This window comes from Triticum urartu, chromosome 2, assembly GCF_003073215.2.
Source record: "Triticum urartu cultivar G1812 chromosome 2, Tu2.1, whole genome shotgun sequence".
In the NCBI taxonomy this organism is placed as follows: Eukaryota; Viridiplantae; Streptophyta; class Magnoliopsida; order Poales; family Poaceae; genus Triticum; species Triticum urartu.
In genome coordinates this window covers 18,093,411-18,121,164 of record NC_053023.1, presented here as the reverse complement: position 1 = coordinate 18,121,164, position 27,754 = coordinate 18,093,411, and the positions used below count along the sequence as shown (strand labels likewise).

Below are 27,754 nucleotides of genomic sequence, written 5' to 3'. Positions count from 1 at the left end.
CGACCATTAAAAAAATAAAATTACATTAAAGGGCACATTATTCTTCTTCTTTCTTCAATTGAATGTCGACTGGCGGAGGTTGAAAGTTGCACCGAACCAACAGCAAAAGAAAGTGACACTGTGACACCTATGAACGCCCTCGCCGTACCAGGCGTTGAAGAGCGCAAGAGCCACTCGCCTCTTAAGACTTGATCTAAAAACCGTTGAAACAGCATCAGTTGGAGCATCACCCCACGCAGAACAAGCTTCACCACCAGCACAGAGGTTTGGAGATGCCGGGTGAAGCCACATATCAGCGCAAACAAAGATTTGTCGTAATCGCCACACCAAAAGCTCCGCTTTTACCAAATATCACCCTCCATTTTTGTTTCTGGGTCTGCCACTGCCACTACAAACGTCTCGGCCGGTTCAAAACAAATAATAATCTGATGCCGTGCTAGACGCCAGCGCGACTCACCAACCCTGGAATTTTCTACGGGTATGGACAGCTGCACCCACCCACACACAAACCCAACTCGACCACTCCCACACGCAGCCTGCCGTTGCTTCCCTCCCTCTCCTCGCGCCAATTGTCTTGACCGATCCCGATCCCAACAACCCCACGCCACGACCGCCTCCATTATTCTCCCCACCCCGACAACTCGCTCGCCGCCGCGCTTGAACCTCTCCCTGCACATGCCCACGCTGCCACGGCCAGCGCCTTATGCACAGCCGTAGCCGCCATAGAGCACCATCCGTCTCTCTTCCTGGTCTGGCAGCCTGGCTACCTCGCTGCTGCGTCGCGTGCGCGCTTCGTCGTCGATGAAGTCGGCCACCTCCCTCCTCCTCGGCGCCGCGCTCGCCACTGCCTGCTTCCTCCTCTACACGTCCGTGGGCCGCGACCTCGGCGCGAGGACGCCGCCGGCGCCACGGTGGGCGCCGGAGAAGGGGGCAGGCGGGGCTGATCGGCCCAACCAAGAGGTCGTCGTGAAAGAGAAGGATGTGATTAAGGGCGTGGTTGCCAGCAACGACGGCGGCGGCGGAGATGGTTCGTCGTCGGAGCAGAAAAAGCAGCGGCAGATCGTGATGCGTGCGAACAAGCAACAGGTTCGTCTTTGCTTTAGCTATATCACACAATTATATCAATAAAATGTTACGTAATTAGGAAACATAAACTTTTTTATCTCTGGTTTATATTCTGCATAGCTTGTTTTGTGCTTGGTCAGAGTGAACGTTGACTAATCAAGTGTCATTCCGTGCTTTGTGCTAAGAAACTTAATTAACACACCCATTTGGCCATTTCTTAGTAATTAGATAACCCACACCTAGCATTAGGAGAGCATCTTACCAAACACATGGCTCTGGCTGCTTCTAGACAGGGAGTGCAACTTTTTCACGTAAGACAGATGAATTATTTTCGCTTTACTTATCTCCGGTTCTCCTAATTGCCACTTGCCGATGTTGACGGTCCGTCTAGTGCCACTAGCATCATGTTACCAAAAAGAATCAACCCTTTCGTTCTTCCCACTTGTATACATAAATGGAGCACTCTTAATCCCACTTGCGGATAGAACTGATATCACACCGCACCCTTAATTTTTTTTACAATTTTTCTGATTTATACTTCAAAAAGAGAGACATATATAGCACTATGGGTGTCCCGGTTTTTCAATGTGAAATACTTTGTTGATTGGGTGGAGATGGCTTGGACGGTCCGAGGTGCGACAAAGAAATCGCTAAACCAAATCTAAAAGGTTATTAATCGCGTCGGAGCATCATAAGGTGATCACGAAAGTCTAGTCCATGCTAGCAATCGCACATGCCCAAGTAGGGGAACACAAGCCTGGTTTATATAAGGCACATGGGTCCATGTGGAGGTGACACGTCACCTTTTGACTTGGTTTCTGTTACAACTTGAACTGCTTTGGCAATTGTGTCACGCCCGGATGGAATTTGGAGACCTGGTTGGGACCGTCGGAGACCTAATTCATTGTTGAATGCAGAAGTTATCATTGTTTGAACTCAAGACTATGATAGTAGTCTAAACTAGAATACAATACATAGATCCTAAAAAAAAGAATACAGTACATAGAAGACTTCATCGCTACCTCTTACCTTTGAAGCGACGTGAGAGAACTTCTTGTACAACATCGACATATGTCCCCCATTGCTTAGCCATCATGTCTTGATCAAATGTAGCCCAAGTAGTGGTAGGTGTGGTTGTATCCATGGTAGTAATGTCCTCGTAAGAGTATTTGTTGAAAATGCAAAGAAAAGTATTCCTAAAACTAGAATCTTTTTTAATACAAAAGTAGTTAGCACCTCCTTCACCAATGTTTTAAGAGTTATTATTGTTCTACCGGTGACAAAATTCTGGCTTTGACAAGAATGTGAAGCACCACGTGAAAGGTACCCAAAAAACAAGATGCCAATAGAAACAGACAGATCAAACAATCATAATAATTCACATGACCAACTAGCATGTTGTATCAGTCTAAACAAAGACGCTATGAATACCTGGTTTAGTTAATTAGTCAAACTGGACATTTCCCTTGTGTGTTGTTGCGGAGATAAATGAGTACATCGAATACATGGGAATGAGTTCCGGATTTTTTAGAGCAGCTCTTATAATTGAACACAAATGCATCGACGTGTGTGCACTATGATTTCATTTTAGCAAATGCATCTATCATTGTTAATAAATTGGATATTTAAAATTAAGAATAGAAAATAGTATCTTTGTTGTGTGGAGCTGAAATATTTGTGTAGAAGAAATTTTGTTCAGGTATGCGTGTAATTTTGAATAGCAGTCGGGTTTATATATGTATAAGATATATTGATAGTTCACCACAAAAAGCAGTTTGTTTCTTGGTTGCCAAAACTATAGGAGAGGTTATATTATGCTTGAAGTTGAGTTGATGATGATTTAACTTTGAACATGTGTTGTTTCTTTTTTGTGTAATCTCAACATCATTATATAAAAAAAACTATGTAATTATCTATCAGCTCTAAATAATTTCACTGAAACAGCAGGACAAGCCCCAAGATCTCGCCGACGTGCTCCGACGAGCCGCAAACGCAGACCGTACCGTGCTGATGACGGCGCTCAACGAGGCATGGGCGGCACCGGGGTCGTTCCTGGACCTGTTCCTGGAGAGCTTCAAGCACGGCGAGAACACGGCGTACCTGGTGAAGCACCTGCTCATAGTGGCCATGGACAAGAAAGCCTTCGACCGGTGCAACGCCGTGCACCCCTTCTGCTACTGGTTCAGGGTGGAGGGCATGGACTTCGCGGCGGAGCAGAAGTACATGAAGGGGGACTACCTGGAGATGATGTGGAAGCGGAACCGGTTCCAGCAGACCATCCTGGAGCTAGGCTACACCTTCCTCTTCACCGACGTCGACATCCTGTGGTTCAGGGACCCGTTCCCGCGCATACCGCCGGCGGCGCAGGTGGTGATGTCGTCCGACTTCTTCGTGGGCGACCCGGACTCGCCGGGGAACTACCCGAACGGCGGCCTCCTCTACGTCCGGTCCTGCGCCGGCAGCATCGGGTTCTACGAGCACTGGCAGGCGTCGCGGGCGCGGTTCCCGGGGATGCACGAGCAGTACGTGTTCGACAAGATCGTCAAGGAGGGCGTGCCCGGCCGCCTCGGCACCAAGGTGCAGTTCCTCGACACCGGCCGCTTCGGCGGGTTCTGCCAGCACGGCAAGGACCTGGGCAAGATCGTCACCATGCACGCCAACTGCTGCGTGGGTCTGGAGAACAAGCTGTTCGATCTCAAGAACGTGCTGGAGGACTGGAAGATCTATAAGAAGCGCGTCGCCGCCGGGAACACGGAGCACTTCTCGTGGAGGGTGCCCGGGAGGTGCATACACTGATGGATTAGTGGTTGCAAAACACTCAAATTGCAAACTGTGCTCTCTTGTTGTTTTTCTGTAGGATGTAAAGTTTCAAAGTTTTTTGAAAGATAGAGAGAACTGAGATCGTGTCAAGGCTTTGGGTTTGGTTTCTGTTTTTAGGGAAACACAATTGTGTTTTTTTTAAGAAGGAGAATTGTGCTTATCACCCCACTCGCAAAAAAGCATTGCTTCCTCACAAAAATCTTTCAAAACTTAGGGAAAACTAAAAAACCGCAAAGCCGAAAAAACCATTTGTAAAAAAAAAATCTAAATCTGTGGGTGCGCCCAATGCTTGACACATGGCGGAGCCTGAGCAGACCACTTGGCACGCTCTCGGGGCCCAAAAAGTGACATCTGTGAGAGGCCTCCTAAGGCTGGCTGTAATGGGGAGTATCATATAGTACTATCATGCATATGATACTACTCCCTCCATCACGGTTTAGAGGGCGTATATCAGAAATCTCTTGGACCAAGGTGTTTCACGATTGGCTCTAGCTTTCTTTGCATGCGACTGAAAAATAGCAGCGTAGTTAATAGCATAGCGCCTAATTGTTTAAAAAATCAATGCACAGTAACCCTCATGGCAGCAGCCCTCACGCATGCATTGGTGAAGACTGATTCCAGCGGGTATTTTTCCCTTGCATGCAAAACTAGCTTTTACACACACGTCACACCATGCATGCATCAATTACACCCCGATGTGAGCAGTGTATGATTCACACGGTCGCATGCATACAGTACTAGTAGGAGTAATTGCATTGGCGCCTTAAATCTTGTCTATTTTGAAAACGCACGTAAATCTAACTGTGCTTTCTAAACCGTGACGGAGGGAGTAGTGTATGATACTACCTCCCTAATGCATAGTATCATATATTAGTATCATATAGCATTCTATTTATTGTCATGCATGACACAAAGTAGCATAGCATTTATTATGATACAGTATCATGATATAATACTCCATCCTCTTTTTCTTCATTTAATGCTATGACACATCATCGAAATTGCCTAGTTGGCATGCATGATACTAGCTATGATACTACCATTACGACCAGCCTAAAGGGTACCCATTAACTAGTTGCTCCGCAAAACTGATTAAATAAATACAATTACTTTTTTTATAATAGTATAGACGCAGACACTTATATATACACATATACATTCACCTCTATAAACGCATGTATGCAACTCTTAACCCTATGAGCAGCTCCGAGAGATTGAGCCCTATATGACGCTCACTAAGTTAAATTGCTGGTGAAACGCACAGGAGATGACGGAATGGGCCAGCCCACTTGCAGTACGTGCGGGACACCATTTTTTGTTTTGTTTCTTCTTCATTTTTATCAGTTTTCTTGTTTCAAATTTCATTATTTTTCTTTCAATTTTTCTGTTTCTTTTACTTCTCATTTGTGTGTTTCTCTTTTGATTTTACTAAATTCAAAAAATCTAAGAAAACAAAATTTCAAATTTTTGAAGAACTTGATAATTCAATGTTTTCACATTTTTTGAAAGTTATACAATTTTAAAACAATTGTATGGAATTTCAATTTTTTTCTATAATTTTTAATAAATGTTCAAAATTTCAAAAATGTTTAGAATTTCAATATTTTGTTCATGTTTCCAAATTCGTTCCCATTTCCGAAAAATGTTTGCGTTTGGAAACATTATTGTTTTTAATAAATTGCTTGGGTTTCACAAGAAATGTTCAGAATTTTAAAATAAGTGTTCGCACTTTACGCCTCAGGGTTTATAATTTTTTTCATATTTTTCGAATATGTTTGATTTTTTTGAATCAGAATTCCAAAAAATAGATTTGCTTCCAACATGTTTGAATTTCCAAATTTTATTCACCTTTTTTAGAATTTTTTGGAATTTTAAAAATTCTTCATGTTTTTGAAATATTCGTCATTTCAAAAATTTCACAAATTTCATTTTTTTGAAAGTTTTAAAACCTGTTTTCAAATCACAACGCTGTGGTGTGTTCTTAAATATTCCGTGCTTCTTATCATTCACCAGCAGCCATTAGTTTTGGTCACTCGGGTGTTCGGTAGAGGTTGCGAGTTCAATTTCTTAGAAGTGCGCTGCGTTTTGGGGATTTTCTGATCGCGCAATTAAAAACAATTCTCTCGTGCACCCTAGTGGGTTGGCCAGGTCATATGACTCCTGTGTGTCGGGCTCCTATAATGCAGGAGGTCCCGGAAACTCACCTTGCGTTCCTTCCTTCTGGGTTGCTCTTCTTGGGCCCAGAAGCAAAATTGAAGGCCCGTGCTAGCCGGAAGTGGCATCTTAGCCTAGGTAAAAGCATCTACAACAGGGCTTTCCAAACTGGCCGGGGCACGACCCGGTTAGCCTCCCCAAATTGGCCGCAGGCGTCCGTACTAACAGGAAACTCCTCAAATCCATCTCAAATCTGGGGCGGACAAGGGAGGTCCGGACACACCCGGGCCCGTTCGTCATGTCGGACCAACCAACCCCACCCCACATATATCTCCACTCTAAACGAATTCTTGACCGGAGTCAAGTACTCTCCGCTCCATTTCTCGGTGTCTCCTCCTCACTTCGCCTCTCCCCTTCGGATCTATGGCGAGCGACGGCAGCAGCGCAACGCTCGGTGGTCGTCCGACGCCGACGACGACTGGGACTCGTTGCTGCCGCGGTGCAGAGCTGGATGACGTGGCAGAGCTCGCCATCTGCATTGCGCTGCGTCGATCACGGTTGAAGCGGGATGGCAACAGAAGCCTGGCTACGAGTCGTCCCCCGTTGATCGGCGCACAGTGAGGAGGACGGCACCGGGCCGTCGCGTCAACGCAGCTTCAGGCCCCTTCCGATGTGATGCCTCTCACGCCCCTCTCTGCCTTCTCTACTTGCCCCAGACAGAGTCCCCGACCATCGATCGTTTGTCGTGCCCACACCAACGTTGACGAGGACGCGAATGCCCAAATCCGAGGTGCGGGCCGCATGCCACAAGAGGCAGCGGGCGATGGATAGGGCAGCAACGAGGGAGGCTTTGTCCGCCCGTCGGGCCTGCACGGACGCGCCGCGGTCCTCCGTCGTTCCCTCATCATGGTGGAGACCGACGCGTGGCGGCTCCGTCGCAAAACCACAAAGCCCTTCGGCTCGCCATCGAGCAGTCGCAGCGCGAGGCCAGGACGAAGGTGGCGGCGAAAGCAAAGGCCGCATGACGGGTGATTACGAAGCCTTCCCTTATATCCCCCCCCCCCCCCCCCCCCCCCCCCCCCCCCCCCCCCCCCCCCCCCCCCCCCCCCCCCCGCCCTTGATTTTCAGGTGGGTGGGGCCCTTCCCTCCCCTTCTAAACTAATCATAATGTTCCAAGTCAAAACTACTCCGTAAAACGCCTGTATTACCACGTGCATGTAGCATTACTCTTATATTTATATAACCCTGTTAGTGAAATATGGTACTCCTTTCTAAAGTAGTGATAGACGCTCTTATATTTCTGTAGCAGAGAGGACAGCATAGCCTTCGACGCACATGTCGCAAAGTAGGAGTTTCATTGTGTTTTTCAAATGTTGAGGGTTGCGGGTGTTGTTTGTTTAGAGGGCCGCTTAAGCGGTTTTGGTGTTTCCTACTTTGCGAGTAGTCCGCATTTGGGAGTCTGTATCGGTTTTCGCCCGGTTTTTTGTAAATTAACTGGGCAATTCTCTTCTTCTTAATTAATCGGTGAGGCAAATATTTTTGCCTCCGTTTTGAAAAAAAAAGCGTTTGAAATAACCGGCCAGGCATTTGACTGAACGGATAGAAAAATTGAGTTGCAAAACAAATACTAGCAAAAGCGGTAAAGCTCCCTTGTACATTTGACTACTTGGTTAAAGGCCCGGATACGGATAGGATTGCCATATCTGTGGCCAGATTATAGTAGCACTACTGTAACCATTCTTTTTGCCGGGATATTACCATGACCATTGACCGCGCCGACGGACGGACTTGCTAACAGGTTCGTTGATTTACAATGGTGAACAACACGGTTTGTGTTCCTGCACCCTTTACACTACTCGTATATTCTAATGTGTAATCCTTGATCAGTCGATTGCGTTTGCGTGCATGCATCACATGGTAACGAGACAGCCGCAGACTCCGCACCAACTGAGACGGCCTGCCTGCCGGTCCAAGGTGGGCAGATGGCTCTGGAAACAACATGCTAAAAAGTGCGGATGGCTGTCAACGGGTGGATATAAGGGCCAGTTTTTTTGGGCGATTCTACCAGAATCACCCCCCTCCCTAGCTTCTCCCAGAATCATCACTCCATATATTTTTTACAATCCTAGCTAATTAGACCTTAACTAAATAGGATTGTAAAAAAAATATGGAATGGCGATTCTGGAAGAAGCTGGGGAGGGGGGCGATTCTGGGAGAATCGCCGAAAAGAACTGGCCCTAATTCTCATAGCAAATCCACAGATCAGAAAGAATTGATCAGTAAACCTGCGCACGGTAGTTAGAGCAGCACCAAACATAGCCTCCAAATTTCCGCCACAAGAACCTATTTGATCCCCAACCTTGTGCTTATGGAAAAGAGCAGCTGGGAGTTCCTTGTGGAAATGATCACCTCAGGGGTTTCGCAACAAATGGATTACTTGGATCGTATCTATCCTAAAACAGAGTTCTTTTTGTGTTAGATTAAATGACACCACTGGTCCCTATTTGGGGAAAAAGTTTAACAGCCCCCTATTGTGTTCAATCTAATTGCTGATGTTTTCTCTAAAATGCTTGCCAAGGCTGCTCGAGCTGGTATAATATCTGGGATTCTTTCCGGTGTCGACCTGGGGTGTTGTTAGTCTCCAATACGCCGGCGTTACCATCCTTTCTCTTAATCCCGACCCTATCACTGCTAGGAATGTTAAGTGGCCCCTTTCTTGTTTTGACCAACTTTCTGGCATGAGGATTGACAATAATAAATGTGATTTTCTTACAATTAAAGTTGAGGATGATGCCACTAAATTATTAGCTCAAATCTTTTGTTGTAAGATCATCACTTTCCCCTTAAGAACTTAGGAGTGCCTATGCACTATCTCAAGCTTAGGCGGAAAGATATTCAACCTATTATTGATAAAATCATTAAGAGGATTTGTGGGTGGAGAGATAAATTTCTCAGTTACGAGGCCAAAGTAGTGTTGCTTCGGACTTGCATTGCTAGTATTTCTTTATATCCGATGTCTACCATTAAGTTTCCTAAATGGTTCATTACAACTATTACTTCCTAAATGGATGTCAGTCCTTTGAGGGAATGTGGGAGATGTTCATAAATTTCACTTAGCCAATTGGGGGCTTGTATCCCAGAAAAAAGTTTATGGAGGTTTAGGTGTTCACAATTTGAGAGAGCTTAACATGTCTTTACTTGCTTCTTGGGCTAGTAGGAATTTTGCTGCTGGTGATAAGAACTGGTTGATCCTTTTGGATCACAAATATAATACTTGCAAGCCTAATCTTCTTTGGTCCAAACCTAATGTTGGTTCTCCCTTTTCTAAAGAGGTCACTTGTGACGGAACCTAAATTAGCAGATCTCAGGGTAGGGGATAGTCTAGGAGCGATGGCAACGAGGACACGGGACTTTACCCACCCTGAGGAGATAATACCCTACGTCATGCTTATGTTTATTGCGATGGAGTAAGTACATGCCAGGCCGCTCGGTTTATTTAGGTACCGAGGGTCCTAGGTTTACAAGATCATAATCGGCTAAATCACGCCACTGGTCTTATGTTCATAAATTTCATTTAGCCAATTGGGGGCTTGTATCCCTGAAAAAAGTTTATGGAGGTTTAGGTGTTCCTAATTTGAGAGAGCTTAACATGTCTTTACTTGCTTCTTGGGCTAGTTGGTATTTTGCTGGTGGTGATAAGAACTGGTTGATCCTTTTGGATCACAGATATAATACTTGCAAGCCTAATCTTCTCTGGTTCAAACCTAATGTTGGTTCTCCCTTTTCTAAAGAAGCCACTTGTGACGGAACCTAAACTGGTAGATCTCGAGGTAGGGGATCCTAGGCTATGAGTCTAGGAGTGATGGTAATGGGGACACAAGACTTTACCCAGGTTTGGGCTCTCCTAGGAGATAATACCCTATGTCCCGCTTATGTTTATTGCGAGGGAAAACAGTGGCTGCACCCAACTTTGATGCACCCACATAGTAAACAATAATTTTGAAATAAATAGGAAAAACAATAAAAAATTCTGTAACTTCGTGGATGTGATTATGAGAAAATGTTTTAGGAGCTTGCAAAGTTTGGTCACCAAGAAACATCAAATGATCTCCATACAAAATGAAATACAAAATATGCTCTGCATCCAAGTTTACTGTTCACATGTTTCAGCATAAACTTTGTTTTTTTGTACAGAACTCCTCAGATGCCATTTGGCTAACCAATATTTTGTACGTACCTAAGACATTTTGTCATAATCACTTCCACAAAATTTTATATTTTTTTGAAATGTTTTGCTAAGTTTATTATCGTGGGTGCACCCGGGGTGCAAAGTCCGTGGGTGCACAAAAACCAGTCTTATTGTGATGAAGTAAGTACAGTACATGTATCTACCTAGAGATTTCTTATGTTGTCTACGTGCCAGACCGCTCAGTTTATTTAGGTACCGTGGGTCATAGGTTTACAAGATCATAATTGGCTACATACGGATAGATAGAATCCTCCACGAATCCAGAGTCTTGGAGTATATGTGAAATCTTCTGGACCCTTCTAATTATAGACCATGGGCCGCCTGATGTACCCCGGGTCAAAACCGACAAGGGGTCCTCAACTCGGGATTCGACATGAGGAGAGACCCCTTAGCCGGAACATCCTCAGTAGCCCCTAAACCGGTCTTCAAGTCTGGACACACCTGGTTCATCTGAGGTCCACATTATCTTCGGTCGTCGGTCTTGAAACTAGTTCAACGAAAGCACACTTCTGCAATGAAGTCTCGGCGTCACATTGCGGGGAAATGTCAGGTGATACCGAGATTTATGCGATACTGTGATACGACCTTCTTGGCCGTTGGATATGAGATCTGACTTTGAGGAGCTATTGTACCTATGCACAATTTTGAGACTCTCGGATGGCTTTTTTGCAAAATGTTCAAGAGTTCCCGGGAGTCGGATATGAGATCGAACGACTCCCAGGAGCCCGTATCATGGTATCACGTAAGCATGATATCTTCCCGTCGCATTGCATCCGAGATGACTAACACCGGCTCGGTTTTTGATAAGTGTTGAAAGAGCTTTAGCCGAGCTGCACGTCGGAAATATTTCTTGCGGCCACGAGGAGGATATGGACGTCTGCATGTCTCTCTGCCACTCCCGGGAGGAGTGCGCTTGACCGCGGACGGACTCGTTCTAGCGGGAATCCATTGCGTTTGTGCAAATGACGCTTGTATCCGCCGAGTTGGTGGCCCGAGGCATGTGACTGACACCCCCTAACATCGCAACCACAAGAATTGTGTGTCCACGTCCATCATCGATCTCACCTCCAGCGGCGACGCCGAGGCCACACGCTCCGACGAGGAAGAGTAGGACATGGGAGAGGGCGGCGCCTAGTGTCGTATGTGGGTCAGTCTGTGTCACATGTCCTACTCTACCTCGTCGGCGATCGGGACCTTCACTATGAGGGAATAATAAGGAGACGACGAAGATTTGACTAGATTTTACATTGCATATAGTTGTCTGAATTTGATGATTTACAATGAGATATTCAACTATGGAACGGAACATTTGAGTGCTAACCGGTCAATGTCCATGGAAGCGCCCGTGTGCTTCCGCCGATGTTTGGGGCCGGATTTTGTGAGGTCTGGTTCCAGTCTCGTTTATTTACCTAACTCAGCCAGAGCCCGTACTAACATATCCTTGTATGGTGAGATTCTACCACCGTCTCCAAAATCACCTTTGTTTACCGAATCCAAAGTCACTCTGCTCCCCTTCCACCCTGCGATTGCCTGGAAGGAAGCACATGAGAGAGATTGACGTGCCGTACGTTTGGCGGTCAAAGGAGCACCTCAGTAGCACACATGCAGCAGCTAACCCATGCTACGTAGTACTTCCTCCGGTTTTTTTAGTTTGCATATAAAATTTATTTGAAGTCAAACCTCGTAAACTTTGACTAAATTTATAGAACAACGTAGCAACATTTAGAATGTGAAATTGATAACATTAGATGCGTCATGACTTTAGTTTTCATATTATATAAATTTAGCATCGTACATGTTAATATTCTTTTATATAAATATGGTCAAACTTTACGATGTTTGACTTGAGACAATTCTTATATGCAGAGTAAAAAGGACCGAAGGGAGTATGCACAAACAAGATCCCCAAGACGGCGGCGCCAATGTTGGCAAGGTCTTCCATAACGCGTAGGGGCTTGGCCTTTCCACAGGAGGAGAGCGGAGGCTTTTTATATACTACCAGGAACGACGAAGTAGAGAGGACGAGCACCAGCTAATTAAAGGTGGAAGCAAAGACATCAGTCTCTGCAGGCAGAGATCAGAACATACGTGGTTTCTGGGTAGAGATCAGATCCACTACCCTTTCAGCCGTTGCTGTAATTTCATGGGGAACTGCTCGGCTCCGAGGAAACCGAATTAGATGGGGTGAACACACCGGGCCACCATGGACAACTCCAACTCCAAGGTAGTAGTTACTTCCACTTCTTCATCAGAACATGCATTTATTGCTTACTTAACTACTCCCTCCGTCCCATAATATAAGATCGTTTCTCAAACTATGTTAGTTTGAAAAAAGTTTGATAAATGATCTTATATTCTGGGACGGAGGGAGTAATTCAGAACTTAAGGAGTTGAATCCTTCCAAATTCCTATGAAATTTCAATAAACCGAAGAGGCTTACCTGTTTGTTTATTGTCTTGAGAAAGGGTAGTATATTATTATTCATATGGAACTTCTAGCCTATTTGTTGTTGCAGCAGCTTGCCACCTTTTGCTAATTCAGCTCTCTCTTCTCTGTCTCACCGATCTCTTGTTTGCGCAGTAACCGCAAGCCACAGTCTTCCACCCATGTCTGCACCCAATGCCAGACAATCCCAGGGCTCGTCCATGAGCGTTATCACCAGCAGAAGTACTAATGGCGCTGGCAACATATCAGCAGCTTTCTTGGAGCCGGAGGAGGGCATGATCCTGGAGGTGCCCAACCTGCGCATTTTCACGTTCGCGGAGCTCAAGGCCGCGACCAGGAACTTCAAGCCCGACACCGTCCTAGGTGAGGGCGGGTTCGGGCGGGTTTACAAGGGCTGGGTCGACAAGAAGACGATGAACCCCACGAGCAGCAGCGTTGTCAGCGGCATGGCTATTGCCGTCAAGAAGCTCAAACCGGGGAGCAGCCAGGGCCTGGAAGAATGGCAGGTGCTTACACATACACATGCTGACATCAGCATTGAACTGTTGAAGTGGAGTTCCTATCTAGAGAATAGACAAGGATAAGAACACAATTAATATTCTTGCAGTGTGAGGTGAACTTTCTCGGGAGGATGTCGCATCCGAACCTGGTCCTGGTGAGGCTGCTGGGGTACTGCTTGGAGGAGAGGGAGCTGTTGCTTGTCTACGAGTTCATGGCCAAGGGGAGCTTGGAGAATCATCTCTTCAGAAGTGAGTCCGCCCGGAGTAGGGCGTTTTGGAGCTCGATCGGCCTCCATGGAGGCCGGATTTTTTGAAAAATTCAAAATTCACATTTTTCAGTTTCAAAAATATCTGAAAAAAATCATACAAGTAAACAAGGATGTTATGTGTATGTATGTAAAATTTGAGGATGAAATACCCTAAAATACGATCTGTGCAAAAAAAGACAAATTCATGGACCTTTAGGATGAATAGTGCATCTACTAAAAAGCCTTAGATTTGTTCTTTTTGTGTAGCACTCATTTTAAGGTGTTTTGTTCTGGAAATTTACACATATATGCTTTATGTCTCTAAGTATGTGTGTATTTGTTTTCAAATTTTTTTGAAATGTGAAAATTTAAATTTTGATCAAGTCAAACTCGGGCTCCGGGGAGCCCGAGCTCTAAAGAGCATTTTCGGTCCGCCTGCAGCTACTTTATTAGTCTTGCATGCGTGTTTCTTTGTAACTTCGCTTGTTTGATTTCATGTGTATTGGAGTTGTGACTCTTTTTGACAACCGCTTTGGATTGGCTATTCTTAGTAAGTGTGGTGGGATGGTCTATACACACTTTTTTTTTATCAAAGAAGGGCTTGCCCCCTTCCGATTTTCATTACTGAAAACCAACTTCGAGTAACAGAGTATTAACGGCTACATAACGAAGCATGACCAACATTCAGCCAGACCAACATCCCACTAAACGGCCAGCACAAGCCGCAACAACTCTTGAACAAGATCCAGAGCAAATAGGTCTTACACAAACCACTAAAGCGACAACAAAATAACATAGTAGCAGCTGCCAAACAGAGCAAGCAGAAACAAGAGACTGAGAACCGCAGCAGCAGCAACGAAGATGTCACAGCCGTTCATCCGGAAAGCCTCACCACGTTGAACCTCCAACCTTGCCCAGCTGCATACACCTCACTTGCTGCCCGCTCTAGTACTCTTGCTCCCAGCTCCAACATTTTTCTTGGCGGCTCCTTTATCTGCAAGATGGACCAATCAACCAACCATCGACTCATCAGTTTGATTATATGAAAAGGATCATTTATCCTTTTATTCTCAAATATAATTGCATTTCTACTTTTCCAGATTGCCCAGAATAAGGCAGAAACCCCAACCAACACTAATCTCTTATCTTCTTTGTTAAATTTGTTCATCCACCCCCCAAAACAATCTTTAACATTCACAGGAATGGTCTTCAAACCACAAACACATCTGACCAAGCTCCACATCAAAGATGCCGCAGAGCAGGTGAACAGCAGATGATCAATTGATTCATCCTGCCCACAAAACACACAGCCTTCCTCCCCCTTCCACCCCTTTTTGAGTAGGACATCCCTGATTAAAATGCTTTTCTTATTTATTAGCCATAAAAAGACTTTGATTTTTGCAGGAACTTTGACTTTCCACAAGTATTTTTGTGGAAATTTCATTCCATTTGTAATCATTTTCTTATATAAGGATCTCACAGAAATTTTTTTATCAGCAGTGAGAGTCCAGGTAATCTTATCTTCCCCTCCTTTCATTTCTATTCTTTCACATCTTCTTTTCAGAGCATTCCACAAATCCAGAGTTTCCCCATACAGGGTCCTCCTAAATTTGAACCCCTTCCATCCTTTTTGGATGGCATCATCTACAGTGATCTTATGATCAAAACAGATATCATAGATTCTAGGATAAGCCTCTTTTAAAGGTTTATCATCTACCCAAGTATCTTCCCAGAATCTAGTGTTTTTCCCATCTCCTAGTTCTTTCTTAACAAATCTATAGAAGATATTTTTAATATTCAGTAGGCTACTCCAAAACTGAGAGTCACCAGGTTTCTTTTCTATTAATGCTAAACATTTTCCTTTTTTATATTTTCTTTTCAGAACATCTTGCCAAATTCCCTTTTCTGTCTCCATTTTCCACCACCACTTAGCCAACAAAGCTATATTCATCACTTCCAGATTGAGAATCCCTAGGCCTCCCACATCTCTTGGTAGACAACACTCTCTCCATTTGACTAAATGATATTTCCTGACATTTTCATCTTCTTGCCAAACCAACCTTGCCCTGAAGAAATCAGCCTTCTTAATGATTCCTTTTGGAACAGCATAAAAGGACATCATAAACATAGGAATATTAGTCAGGCAGGCTTGAACCAGGGTGATCCTACCAGCAATTGATCCTAGCAGTTTCCCCTGCCAACACCCACATCTTTTTTCAATTTTATCAGTTACACAGCTCCAGTGTGTATTCCTAATCATGTTATCTGACACAGGCATGCCCAGGTACTTAATGGGCAGCTCTCCCATTTTACAAGTCAATATTTCCTGGTATAACAATTGTTTTTCTTTAGCTTTCCCAAATAACATCAGTTCACTTTTATGAAAATTTATTTTGAGACCAGACATTTGTTCAAAGGCACCTAGTATGAATTTAAGGTTTCTCACACTATCCAAATCATCTTTCACCAGAAAAATGGTGTCATCAGCATATTGCAACATGTTAACTCCTTTGTTGTCATTTTTACAAAGGACTCCCTTGACAATATCATGTTATAGGGCATTATTCATTAATATAGCTAAAGCATCAGCAGCCACATCAAAAAGTAGTGGTGACATAGCATCTCCCTGCCTTAAACCTTTAAAAGTTTTAAAGTAAGGACCAATTTCATCATTGACCTTAATTCCTACATGCCCCCCTCTCATAGTTTCCACTACCCAATCACACCATTTATGTGGAAAACCTTTTAGCTCAAGCATTTGTATAACAAAGGGCCATTTAATTTTGTCATATGCTTTTTCAAAATCAACTTTAAAAATCAGAGCATCTTCTTTGTCTCTATGAAATGTATTCAAAGCTTCATGCAATATGACAACTCCTTCCATAATGTATCTCCCTTTGATAAATGCAGTTTGTGTTCTGGAAATTACAGGGGGAACACACTTGGTCAGTCTGTTCATCAAGATCTTAGTAATTATCTTGAAACTCACATTCAATAGGCAAATAGGCCTAAATTTTTGAATTTGTTTGGCATCATTGGTCTTAGGTATCAGGGTAATGATGCCATAATTGAGCCTAGCTATGTTAATTTCCCCTTTGGCAAACTCATCAACTAAGGCTTTCAGATCCCATTTAACCAGGTCCCAAAAATCTTGATAAAAGTCAGCAGGGAACCCATCTGGCCATGGACTTTTGTTCCTCTTCATCCCAAAAACTACATGATGTATTTCATCTAAGGAAAAAGGGGATATTAGCCCATCTTTATCCTGTGGTTTTATTTTATCCATTTCCATACCCCTCAAAGATATGTTAGATTCTTCAGGGTGGCCAAAGAGGTTTTTGTAAAATTTGGTAATATAGTCCATCAGGTTACTATCACCTTCTATGGTCCCTTCTTCTTGTTCTAGAGAGATTATTCTGTTTTTCCTTCTCCTCCCATTTACTTTTGCATGGTAGTATCTAGTGTTCCCATCTCCATCTTTAATCTCATTATCTTTATATCTTTGTATCCACTTCATTTCCTCTTGTGTCATAATTCTTTTAAGTTGCAACCTAAGTTCATTCTGTTCAGATCTGTCTGCAGCAGTCAGGCCCATTACTTCAGCTCTCTTATCTATATCATCCAGCTTTTTGATAATTTCAACTTTGATTTTCCTATACCAAGCATCCATGTCTTTATTCCAACCTTTGGCTTTTCTCCTCAATTTTCTCATTCTTAATTGCCATATTTCTAACACATCCCCTCTATATCTTTCATTCCATGTTTTACATATCAACTCCTTGAACCCTTCTCTCAAACACCAAGCATTTTCATATCTGAATGTATAGCTGCTTGTTTGTGATTCCCCTGTGTCTAAATATAGAGGAGTATGCTCAGATATTTCCCTAGCAAAAGCTTGTAAAATGGTTAATGTATATTTTTCCTCCCATGCAGGGCACATTAGCACCCTGTCCAATTTCTCATAAGTAGGGTCATCCTGGTTATTGGTGTTGGAAATATGGCCTAGAGGCAATAATAAATTAGTTATTATTATTATATTTCATTGTTCGTGATAATCGTTTATTATCCATGCTAGAATTGTATTGATAGGAAACTCAGATACATGTGTGGATACATAGACAACACCATGTCCCTAGTAAGCCTCTAGTTGACTAGCTCGTTGATCAATAGATGGTTACGGTTTCCTGACCATGGACATTGGATGTCGTTGATAACGGGATCACATCATTAGGAGAATGATGTGATGGACAAGACCCAATCCTAAGCCTAGCACAAGATCGTGTAGTTCGTATGCTAAAGCTTTTCTAATGTCAAGTATCATTTCCTTAGACCATGAGATTGTGCAACTCCCGGATACCGTAGGAGTGCTTTGGGTGTGCCAAACGTCACAACGTAACTGGGTGGCTATAAAGGTACACTACCAGTATTTTCGAAAGTGTCTGTTGGGTTGGCCCGAATCGAGACTGGGATTTGTCACTCCGTGTAACGGAGAGGTATCTCTGGGCCCACTCAGTAGGACATCATCATAATGTGCACAATGTGATCAAGGAGTTGATCACGGGATGATGTGTTACGGAACGAGTAAAGAGACTTGCCGGTAATGAGATTGAACAAGGTATCGGGATACCGACGATCGAATCTCGGGCAAGTATCGTACCGATAGACAAAGGGAATTGTATACGGGATTGATTGAATCCTTGACATCGTGGTTCATCCGATGAGATCATCGCGGAGCATGTGGGAGCCAACATGGGTATCCAGATCCCGCTGTTGATTATTGACCGGAGAGTTGTCTCGGCCATGTCTGCATGACTCCCGAGCCCGTAGGGTTTACACACTTAAGGTTCGATAACGCTAGGGTTATAGGGAATAGATATACGTGGTTACCGAATGTTGTTCGGAGTCCCGGATGAGATCCCGGACGTCACGAGGAGTTCCGGAATGGTCCGCGGGTAAAGATTTATATATGGGAAGTCATCATACGGTCACCGGAATAATTCGGGGGTTACCGGTATTGTACCGGGACCACTGGAGGGGTTCCGGGGGTCCACCGGGAGGGTCCATCTGCCCCAGAGGGCCCTATGGGCTGTGTGTGGAGAGGGACCAGCCCCTTAGTGGGCTGGGCGCCTCCCCCCTAGGGCCCATGCGCCTAGGGTTTGGGGGAACCCTAAAGGGGGGGCGCCCTCCTTGCCTTGGGGGGCAAGGCAACCCCCCTGGCCGCCGCCCCCCTTCTCAGATTGGATCTGAGGGGGCCGGCCCCCCTCTCCCTTGCCCCTATATATATGTGGGGGGTGGGAGGGCAGCCGCACCCAAGTTCTGGCGCAGCCCTCCCCCTCTCCCAAGTCCTCCTCCTCTCCCGCGGTGCTTGGCGAAGCCCTGCTGGATTGCCACGCTCCTCCTTCACCACCACGTCGTCGTGCTGCTGCTGGATGGAGTCTTCCCCAACCTCTCCTTCTCCCCTTGCTGGATCAAGGCGTAGGAGACGTTACCAGGCTGCACGTGTGTTGAACGCGGAGGCGCCGTGGTTCGGCGCTTAGATCGGAATCAACCGCGATCTGAATCGCTACGAGTACGACTCCTTCATCCGCGTTCTTGTAACGCTTTCGCTTAGCGATCTACAAGGGTATGTAGATGCACTCTCCTTCCCCTCGTTGCTAGATTACTCCATAGATTGATCTTGGTGATGCGTAGAAAATTTTAAATTTCTGCTACGATCCCCAACAATTGGCCCAGGTGTATTGTCTCCCATTTAAAGGCAGTTCCCTTAGACCAACTTGTTCAATTATGGCATTAAACATAAAAGACCACTGTTCATTTAGCATAGGTTTTTTTTTCCTTGTTATTTCTAATAATGTTGAAGTCCCCCCCCCCCACCAAACAGGGCAAAGGATTGTCATGATATAATCTAGCAAGCTCAGCAAGGAAATTAGCTTTTCCTTCCTTCTGTGCATCACCATACACAGTGACTAGATTCCAATGCATTTTTATATTTTTGTCAAATAACAACACTCTTATAAAATACTGCCCTTTTTCAATATGTTCAACATCAAACATCTCTCTGTTAATACCAAGTAGGATCCCCCAGACATTCCTCTGGGAGGATTCCAGCACCATTGATAATTTTTACCCCCACACAGGTTGTGCAATTCATTTTTAGTAAAATCTTGTTTGATTGTTTCTGAAATCCCAACAAAATCTAGTTTGTGATCCATGATCATCTCTCTAATATACCTCCTTTTGTGATCTTGACCTATACCTCTCACATTCCAAAAAACACCCCTCATTTTGAGTAGCTACTAAAAGGTAACTTCCAATTTTTATTATCCAGTCCAACTTTTTTTATTTTCCTGGGTTAGAGACTAATTAGTCTTCTTCCCTCTTTTCCTCCTTAACAAACCAACTCCAACTGATTGCTTCACACAGCTAAATACTGGTGAGCCTTTTGTACCCCCCTTTTTCCTAGAGAACATCTCTCTGATATTTTTGTATTGTTGTTCCTCAATCTCAGCGTCAGAATGATCTAAATCTGAACATAATCCATCCAAATCCACATCTCCAGTATTAATGTATACTGGTGTGTTTCCACATTCTTCCACAATCTCACCTGCTTTTCCCTTCTCACCTCCCTCTTCTCTTTTAATGTTTTGAAAATAAATATCTCTTCTAGCTTTCTCCATTTTATTAATAATGTCTATGTTTTTTCAATCATATCAATAGAGCATCCTAAATCAATTCCTACCATGGAGCTAATTTGTAGTAAGGAAGAATTAACAAATTCAGCACCAGAATCCTTACCATAGTTATCTCTTTCTTCAGCTCTGATTTAGCCATCTCTTCTATTTTCTGATATTCCTTCCCTTTGTTTCTGAGACTTCTTTTAATTTCTTTTTCCTCTTCTTCCTTATCTGTAACCTCAGCTCCATGCAAGTCAACCATTCTTTCACCCAGGGTCCCAATTGATTCCTGACTGGCATTATAATCAGTAGGTTCATTGTATTTTCCAGACTCAGATTCTCCTTTTTTCTGTTGGTTTTCTTTCTCATGGTCTTCCAAGTCCATATTGGCCAGTTCCATTTCATATTGTTCCCTATTAACAACTTCTTGTACTAACTTTTGGATTTCTTCCTGCTGTTGATTGATTTTCCCCTGCATTGCTTGTTGATTGCCCTCCAAATCCTTAATCCTTTGCTCAGCTTTAGCCCACAGTGCATTGTGTCTGGCTTTATCTTCTTCCAAATTCTTGATCTTGCTGAACATGATATCACTTTCTTTTTGCCACTTTCTTCTCTCAGAGTACATCTCATCTTGCCATTGCATCATATTTTCTTCCATTTGTAATTTCATTCTTGCCAGTTTCCCATCCACTTCCTCACTTTGTCTGAGACAAACAACCTAGTGCAATGCCTTTGTGTTTAGCATCTTCCATCCTGGATCTCTTCCTATTGTCAATCTCCCCTTCCTCATCCTCTGGGTTATGTGTGTTTTCATTTTTTCTCTTATCCTATTTATACCATCCAATTTCCACCACCTTCTCCACTTCAACCCCAATCCTGAACATGAGTAGATCAGGGGCAGCAATTTCCACATGAGGTGGAGTTCTTTCTACATCTCTGATCCCACATTTGACCCTCACTTTTTCTTCATTAACTGTATCCATATCCACTTCCAGCACAGGCCCCACTGCAGCAGCCACTTCACACATGCCTAAGAAGTGTCTGAAACAATCAGGCACTTTGCTCAACTTGATCCAGACAGTATGCAATTTCCCCATTGCTTGGTGATCCAGAGACCAAGGCTGCACCTTGATGACCACCCCTGTCCCAAGAAAATTGAAATCATTAAATTTAGCCAGCTCCACTAGTTTTGCCTTGTTGGGGAATCTCATCATGAAACCATTTTCCCCAAACTCTTTCATTCTCCACTGCCATCCCCAGTCAAACATCTCCCCCATAGCTTTTATGAGCTCAGTCTCATTTATACTCCCCTCTCTAATGATCATCACACCTAAGGGATTTGTATGTTCAGCTACAAGCACATCTTTATAGCTTTGAACCAATAGAATCCCCAGTCCTTTGGCAGTATATCCCACATACTTGGGGACTGGTTTCATCTGTTTTAACAGGTTACATTCACTGGTAATATGGTTCTCCCTTCCACATATCAAGCAGTGTCCCACTCTACACTCCCTGGTAGAGTGTCTTGGGTCTTTGCATTTACCACAGACTTGTTTGTTAAACCTCTCCCCCCCTTTCTTGTCGTCATCTAAATTTAGCTGCCAGTTGCCTCTCCCCCCTTGTTTCTTCATTTCCATAGCTACTTCTTGATCACCTCTCTTGTCAGTTTTCTGCATATGTTCTCCACTTTTCTCTTCTCTCCTGATGCTGTCTTTGCTAGCCTGGACCTCCATGGATTTTCCAACCATTCCTTCCAGTATCTCTCTCTCCTCCTCTCATACCCTGAACTAACTGAGAAAGAAGGGAAGTCAGAAGTTGCTGTTGTACATTTTGGTCTTTCTGAATCCTCAAATCCTTCTCATTTCCTTTCTCAACTCCAGAGTTCTCCCCTTCCTCATTAGCTTTTTCAACCCTACCTTCCATTATCTCTTTCTTCCCTGTCTTAGCTTGCCAAATCAAGTTTTCTTCCCCTCCTTCTTCGACGTTTTCTTCTCCACCTTCATTCCCTCTGCTTCCTCCATTTCCAACACCAAATCTACCACCACCTCTTCCAAAACTACCAAATCGATCAGTTGTGGTGAATCTCCCTCCATTCCATCCACCTCCTCTGTTGCTGTAGTTGAATCTCCCTCTAGCAAAGCCTCCCACTCCTCCACGATTGAATCTAGGGCCTCCAAATCCTCTCCCAAAATTTCCTTCCATTTTGTCTACTGGCGGCGGCGTGGGAGGAGAAGGGGGAAACCCTACACGATGGAAGTGCTCACCCATCCCCCCCTCACCAACTTTTATACCTGCCATCCCCACCCCTTTTTCCTGGGTTGTGTTGTTATCAGGCCCAATGGGCTTCCACCGGGCCAGGTCCACATCCAGGTCCACTTTCACATTTTTTCCCACTGAGCCCCCAAAAATAATCAGAGGTCTCAAAGCCACTATCTCTTTGATTTTATCCCCCCTCCTCTTTTGAAGCACAATAGGCCCCAATGGGAGTCTTATGAATTACTAAATCTCCAAAGTCAACCTCATCTTCTTCATACCAGAGAGGAATAGGATGAATATTATCTTTTTTCATATGGTCATGAACAATCTGTGCATAAAAACCACTAATTCTATATTTCTTTTTCCAATTTTTCTCCCCCCAAACCCTTCTACAGAATTCATATTATCCCCACAATCAACACCATCAGAACCTCTATCGCAGTCATCTGCGTTTTGGGGCTTGAATTCTTTTTTCTTCTCACTCACATTACGTAATCTAATATTCCCATTTTTTCTTCCCAATTCTAGCATCATCCACCTCAATTGAAGCAGTAGATACTAAGTATTTGGGATTGGGAGACATACCTGAAGTGAAGACAAAGGACTCCCTCCCCTCCTCCTCCTCGGAGCCTTCACCGGCCGGTAACCAGAAGCGGCCACCAGCCGGCGAGCGCCCTACTGGCAGTGGATGAGGGCAAGGAGGCGAGGCGAGCGCCTCGGGAAGCGCGCGGGGGGGGGAGTGGCGGGGGAGCGTGGTTGGAGTCGCTGGCGTCCTGTTCCTGCGCCTTGGAGTCACCGCTATCACTTCGTCCTCCTCGATCTCGATCAGGAGCCATCTAGACCCAGGGGACGGAATCCCCATCACCACCGCCTGCGGTGGCGCCTGCGGCTGCATGGACGGTGACGCCCTTGGCTGAATCAGGCGGTAGCGGAGGGAGCGGAACACCTTCCACTTCTCCCTCTGCTCTGGATCCAGCGACTCCGCCTCCAGCATCGTCCAGAGGAGCACCCCCATCACCGGCTGGCGCTCGTAGTTGGGGAAGCAGCGGGGGATCTCCTCTCCCCTGAGCTTGTCTCGCACCATCTCCGACGCGTCGTTGAGGGCCTTCGCCATCGGAAACCAGCGGTCGAGCTCCTGGAGCCCCCCCATCAGCACCTCGTCGCCGGCGGAGAGGGCCCACATCTGCTGCTCGCGCGTCGACATCGAACCCTAGCTCTGGGAGTGTCGCGCCGCAGCGGTTGCTTTGGATGAGATCCGAATGTGGGGGAGTGGTGGAGGAAGTGGCAAAGAGCCGATGCGTCGGCCAAATAACCTCTCTCCCTCCCCCCTCGCCGCCATTACTCACCTCGGGAACCGTCCTGGGGTCGCCCCACCGGTCAGCCGCCGCGACACGTGCCAGGTGACAAGGGAATTCCACCATTCCGCCCACCTTGACCGCATCTTCCTCGGGCCAACTTCGCGCGTCCACCACCACCCCATCGGCGTCGGCGAGCTCCAGGCGGCGTCCTCGCCGGCAGATTGATCCTGGTCGGAAGATCAGCAGCGCCGTGCCTAGATTCGGCACGTAATCGCATCAAAATCGTGCCTCACACGAGAGACGTGCGTCGCACGAGAGCGTGACGTACGGGAGCGTGTCGCGCGTGTCGCACGCCATCCTCCACGCAAATGCCACTTTCCCAACTCGGTCTATACACACTAAACAGAAACAAACTTTGATGTGGTGCCAAGGTCACATCTTTGAGTGAAAAAGTGAAAGAGATGGTAAACTTCTTTTTTTGGGGAAAAGAGATGGTAAACTTTTTTTTTCGAGAGTACGCCAATGGCGTATCATATTTTTATAGATGAAAGAGAGTTAATGTACAAGAAGCCCATCCCTGATGCGAACATCTAGGATGGGTGACACACACCTACTCGACTCCGAAGCACAACTAATCTAACTTCTCGCAAAACGTTGTAGACGTCCCGCTCCAAGCCCTGCCGTATGCCATGCCGTGATTTTCTCAAACACAAGATTGGGGATGAGGGGTGCAGGTTTCTGCTGCTCCTGTCTGTTGAAAACCCTGGCGTTTCTTTGCTTCCAAAGAGTCCAAGCCACTGCCGTCACGAAAGTGTCAAAGCCTCTTCTGTCCGCTCCACTGAACTTCTTCCTTTCTCTCATCCACCAAGCAGGGAAGGTGTCATTCGTAGTAGTGCCTACCACATTAAGTCCGAGCAGGTCAAACACACGATGTCACACCTCCTGTGCAAAAATGCACTTGGCCAGTATGTGGTCCACGTTATCCTCCGCTTGCAAACACGTGAAACATGGCGACGGCTGGTCTTGCAGGCCATGACGTGCCCGTCTATCCGATGTCCACAATCGATATTGTAACGCCAACCAAATGAACAGCTTGCACTTTAAGGTCGCCCAGCTTCTCTAAGTGCAAGCCGCCGTTGGTGATTTCTACAGGCCCGAGCAAAGATGGTCATAGACCGATTTAGCCGAGTAGCTCGCCGTATTCGTCGCCGGCCAAGTGAACCGGTCCGGTTCATTCGCATCTCTATGCACTGAAGCGATTGCATGGCAGAGGTGCATACACTGCAACTGGGCAGTGAAGGTAGCCGTGGCATTGAGTCCTCGTACCACTTGTTCTCCGTAAGAGCCTGAAGGACCGTCCGGCTGTTAATGATTCTCCTTGGCACCGTCTCCATCAAGCGCGGCGCGATATCTGCCACTCCAGCCCCTCGTATCCACTTATCTCTCCAGAACAGGACGCTGTCACCCCTTCCAACCTCAATCCTAACCATGCTTTCAAAAACATCTCTTGCATCACAGTCAGCCGCCATAGATAAACCTTGCCATGGTCTGCTAGGATCAGTCCTTCTTAGCCACTCCCACCTCACTTTCAGCGCCAGAGCCTGGGCTTTCATGAGAGATGGTAAACTGAGGGGTATGTTTCTTGGTAGGAGAAGGCGGCTCCGTCCATCCAATCTCATGGGCCCTGCGGTTACGGATCGCCATCGGCGCCGCACGCGGGCTCGCCTTCTTGCACTCGGCGGACAAGCATGTCATCTACCGAGACTTCAAGTCCTCCAACATCCTCCTCGACACGGTACGCGTGCATATAAAACGTTCAGTTGCCTATATAGTCAACAAAAATGTTATTCCCACGCACACTTTCTACTAAGTTTTTTGTAAAACCAGTACGTAAGAGTAATAGTCAACTGACGCACGTACGTGCTGTGCCTTGCCTTGGGTCGTACGTCATGCAGCACTACAACGCCAAGATCTCCGACTTCGGCCTCGTCAGGAACGGCCCGGCCGACGGCGACAGCCATGTCACCACCCGCATCATGGGCACCTACGGCTACGCCGCACCGGAGTACGTCTCCACAGGTACGGCCGTACAGCTACCACTCGCCCACCATAGTTAGCCCCATCACCACTCAAAAATTCGTGTGTGTGTGCGTGTGCAGGTCACCTGTACGTGAAGAGCGACGTCTACGGGTTCGGCGTGGTACTGCTGGAGATGCTCACCGGCCTGCGCGCGCTCGACACGGCCCGGCCGGCACCGCAGACCAACCTTGTGAGCTGGGCCAAACCGTACCTGGCGGACCGCCGGAGGCTGCCGCAGCTGGTAGATCCGCACCTGGAAGGGCAGTACACGTCGAGGGCCGCCCTGCGAGCCGCACCAGCTCACCATGAGCTGCCTCGCCGGCGACCCCAAGAGCCGGCCCTCCATGCCCGAGGTCGTCATGGTGCTCGAGAAGATCGAGCGCATGAAGCCGCCACCGCACAGGCTTATCTCGCCTTGGGCCGCCGCGCGGACTGTGCACGGGCGCACGCAGACGCGTATACCTACACGTACAACTATACTGCACTGATCTTTCAGTTTCAACGTAAATTTCGATTTGTTTTTGTTGGCGTATAGATTATTATAGGCTATGATTTGTTAAGATTAATTGTATTCTTTCCTTATATGATTCTTATCTTATTTCTAAGAGAGGCGTCTTGCCCTTGTACTCCATATATACTTGCCTTTGAGGCTTAATAATACACCCATTGCATTACATTAATCCCTCTCTAGTCCTTTTACAATTTTTTTTGAGGAAAACATAAATTTCGATTTTGGAGAGCCCCCACAAGGAGTAGGTTTGCAATGAGTCCTATTCAAGAATTCGTCCGACTAACCAGTTTACTTGCCGATTAATCCTTACTCGTAGGGTCATTGAGTAGCCGATAAACCGATAAATCGGCCGATTAATTGATTAAATGGCTGATTAATCCTCTAGTCGCCAGCCAACCGAGCAGCTACCAGTTAACGATTTCCTCAACAATAGCAATGACACAAGTAGCTTAGGCGATACTACAAAACCACTTGTTTTTTAGTTAAGGTGGCAGAATCCAAGGTGTGATATAACTAGCCAGCTGACCGAGGTATTTGCGCCTTTTGATCATTTGTATTTTTTTATTATTTGTGAAGGCTATTTTTAGCAGTTGAATATATTTTTCATTGTTGAAATCAACATAGTATGTTTTTTTTACTTCCTCACATGGCAGTTTTATTATTAAGAGCATGACATTTTAATAATTAATAATACAATATTTTTATTATTAAGAGGATTACAGTTTTATTGTTAATAGCATGCCATTTTTATTATTAATAACATGACATTTTTATTAAGAGCATAACTCTTTTATTATTGAGAGCATGGAGTTTACATATTAATAGGATGACAATTCTATTAGTGAGAGGGTAACGTTTTTATTATTACTAGCAAAAGAGTCCGTGCGTTGCAATGAGAGAAAAAAAATACCACTTCCTAATCCAATAACCATGACCCAAGACCAAAGTCCTTTATTTTAACGCATGGCGTCTCATCTGTGTTGCCCTTATCCTCCTCCCCCCTTCGACGACGGTGGCCTCAATTCTCACACAATCACAAAAAAAGCTTGAATGTTGTCAATCCTAAGGCGTCTGTCTTTGCATAAGATGAGAAATCTGGTTTTTTCATGTGAGGTTTTCGTGAGGTATGCATGTGTCTTTATAGATGTTTGTTTTGTCTTCAATCCTAGTTTTGCTATGGCGTTCATTTACAATCCGGATCGGCACCGGTATGAAGAAAGATGGATCATGCGCTATTGATTGAGGTTGCATTATAAATTGCATTTTTTTAACGTTTAACATGCAAAATAACATCATATAAAACTGAGTCGTGGGTTGAATACCAGAAACCATCAGGGGGTTCTCTTTGAAACCAAAAATCCGATGTAAAACTGGACAACAAGTTGATTATCAGAAACATCATGAGGTTTTATACAAAATAGCATGATGGACCAAGAGTACCTATTTCCTTTATTA

General features: G+C 45.2%; 1 protein-coding gene and 1 pseudogene across 1 annotated transcript; both read left to right on the top strand.

The window, feature by feature from the left end:
• The first annotated feature begins 491 nt into the window (after positions 1–491).
• Positions 492–4,045, top strand: LOC125535216 (uncharacterized protein At4g15970-like). Its single transcript, XM_048698262.1, has 2 exons — positions 492–1,086; positions 3,010–4,045. The coding sequence occupies exons 1-2, from the start codon at positions 802–804 to the stop codon at positions 3,859–3,861; spliced, it is 1,137 nt and encodes a 378-aa protein (XP_048554219.1). The 5' UTR covers positions 492–801; the 3' UTR covers positions 3,862–4,045.
• A 2,417-nt stretch (positions 4,046–6,462) lies between these two features.
• Positions 6,463–26,276, top strand: LOC125534773 (annotated as a pseudogene).
• The last annotated feature ends 1,478 nt before the right edge of the window (positions 26,277–27,754 follow it).